The 2,417-nt window shown below is 40.7% G+C and overlaps 2 protein-coding genes across 2 annotated transcripts; both read left to right on the plus strand.

Annotated features, from left to right (window-relative positions):
• The first annotated feature begins 1,015 nt into the window (after positions 1–1,015).
• Positions 1,016–1,414, plus strand: LOC109861047. The gene has a single exon (XM_020440531.1). The coding sequence runs from the start codon at positions 1,016–1,018 to the stop codon at positions 1,412–1,414; it is 399 nt and encodes a 132-aa protein (XP_020296120.1).
• Positions 1,415–1,570: 156 nt separating this feature from the next.
• LOC109861048 lies at positions 1,571–1,917 on the plus strand (the record flags this gene model as incomplete). The annotated part of the gene is made up of 1 exon (XM_020440532.1): positions 1,571–1,917. A coding segment is annotated over exon 1 (347 nt), but the record flags the coding sequence as incomplete, so codon positions are not given.
• Between the last annotated feature and the right edge of the window lie 500 nt (positions 1,918–2,417).

Genomic DNA, 2,417 nt, shown 5'->3' on the forward strand with positions numbered 1-2,417 from the left:
AATCGTACGGTGTCGAATAATTTGGTGTCGAATAAATCTGTGTCGAATCGAGCGGTGTCGAATCGTACTGTGGTCAAACGGAACCCGCCCGACTACGTATATGGTGTGTATTTCGGCAACGATGGAATAATGCTTGGTAGTAAACGTTTTGACGTGGATGAACAAGATAATATAATCGTAGATGGTATACGATTCACAGCAACACAAGAATTGTACGAATTGATTTTCCTGAAATGTCCTAGGAGTGAGTTATATACTGAAGAAGATAAACAACGATACAAAACAATATTGGAAATGACAAATGCTCATAAAAAACATCATAACCAGCTCGGCGCAATACTAAGTAACAAAGGATATAAATATAGATACATAATTGCGCCTTTAGTATCCAGTGTGCGTACTAAGCAAAGGAGAGGTATACCGCGTAATATGACGCTAAACGATCGGAAAATCGAGTACGCGCACTGGGACGATCCCAATGAACTCGTCGACCGTCTGTGATTGCTAGACGCATCCCGTCAGGCTGGCAATAATAATGCTCACGATAACAAATTTCTGTCGATTATCGAAGAACTACGCGAAGCGGGTCTTATTATAAATTAAATAGCGCGCCGACGTTAGAGTCAGTCGTGTGCGCGCCATCCTGTCAATCAACAAATTCGGGATATCGCTCGGAACACACGGAGCGTCGATGTATTATGAGAGAGAGGCAATACTGCAAAATTACGTGCGTAATAACGCTCTCTGCTTTGTCGGTTCCATCTACAATGCAAGGTCGCGCAAGATACTGCATGTAGCACAACCCGATACCGACACTGACGCCNCCAACAAACAATACGTAGATATGTGTGTAGTAATGTGAATAAATAGCTGGAGACACGTGAGAGAAAAATTATCGCATTGCAACAGGACGTGCAAGCGTTGCGCGACGCTATAAAACAAATTCAGCGTACACTTCAATATCTATCAAATCATAATGAAACGACTGACACAGTAGACATATAGTAAGACAGCTATGGTGACGAATCATGTCACAATAAAAAAACAACGTCTCGTAGAAGAATTGCATGCTCCGGCGAGAAGAAATTTTCCCCGTAGACGCGTTATTGTACGCAGATACGATGATCTCTGGCAAGCGGATGTGGTAGAAATGCGTCCGTATTCGCGCGTCAACAGAGGCTACCACTACATACTTACGGTTATTGATGTGCTGAGCAAGTACGCGTGGGCCATACCGCTTAAGAGTAAGAGTGGACGCGAAGTCACCAAAGCTTTTGCAGGAATACTTCGGGATAACAAAAGATGTCCACACAATTTGCAAACTAATCGTGGAAAGGAATTTTACAACACAGATGTACAGACATTGATACAAAAGCATAGCATCAATTATTATTCCACATATTCGGTTATGTAGGCTTCGANTGTGGAACGATTTAACCGTACGTTGAAGAACGAGATATATGGAAACAATTTACACTTAACGGAACCTACAAATGGATCGACATACTACCGCGTCTTCTTATGGAGTACAACGCACGAAAACATCGAACTATCGGTATGCGACCTATCGATGTTACCCCCCCCCCCCGCAATCGCCGATAAGCTCGTAACCACGGTGTACAACAACGTCAAGATCGCAGGGCCAGCACGATTTAAAGTAGGTGATCCAGTACGCGTGAGCAAATTTAAAACAGTATTCGATAAAGGATATAAACCAAATTGGACGATCGAAGTATTTAAAATCAATAAAACACAAACGACCTATCCTGTGACGTATCTGCTTGAGGATTCACGTGGACAATCTGTTGCTGGAGGATTCTACGAATACAAACTGCATTGCGTTGCAAATCCAGAAGTTTATCTCGTTGAAAAAGTATTGCGCAAGAAAGGTGACAAGGTTTATGTGAAGTGGCTAGGGTTAGACAACTCTTGGATAGATAAAACTAATGTATTGTAAACACACTATATACAGAATTTATATTTATAGAAACTACAATATAACTTACAACATATATACATAATTATTATTACACATAGTAATTGACAATATACATATAATCTATANTATACACTATTTTCTTGTGGTACTTTGTAATGTCCCCATGGTAACGCTTCGATAGAATCGGATAGCATAAACCGCTTATCGTCGTATGGACTTAGAGCAAGTTTCGATTNGGACACAGTGTATACTTCGTGTAGCTTTGATCGTATACACGACTGTCGACGTACCTTTTCGATTTCATCGTTCAATCATTGTTTGTAATCGTCAAACGTTAATGTTCTCACTACGACGCTACTCTTTACACCTTTGGCCTTTTTTGTGTCTCTCTTTCCGTCTACTTTCAATGCGTACATTTTTGCTCTAAGTTCGACGAATTCAGTCATTATCATTCCATTATTTTCATCCTTCATCAATC

Source organism: Pseudomyrmex gracilis, unplaced genomic scaffold (assembly GCF_002006095.1).
Source record: "Pseudomyrmex gracilis isolate BER0280 unplaced genomic scaffold, ASM200609v1 scaffold_550, whole genome shotgun sequence".
NCBI classification, from domain to species: domain Eukaryota; kingdom Metazoa; phylum Arthropoda; class Insecta; order Hymenoptera; family Formicidae; genus Pseudomyrmex; species Pseudomyrmex gracilis.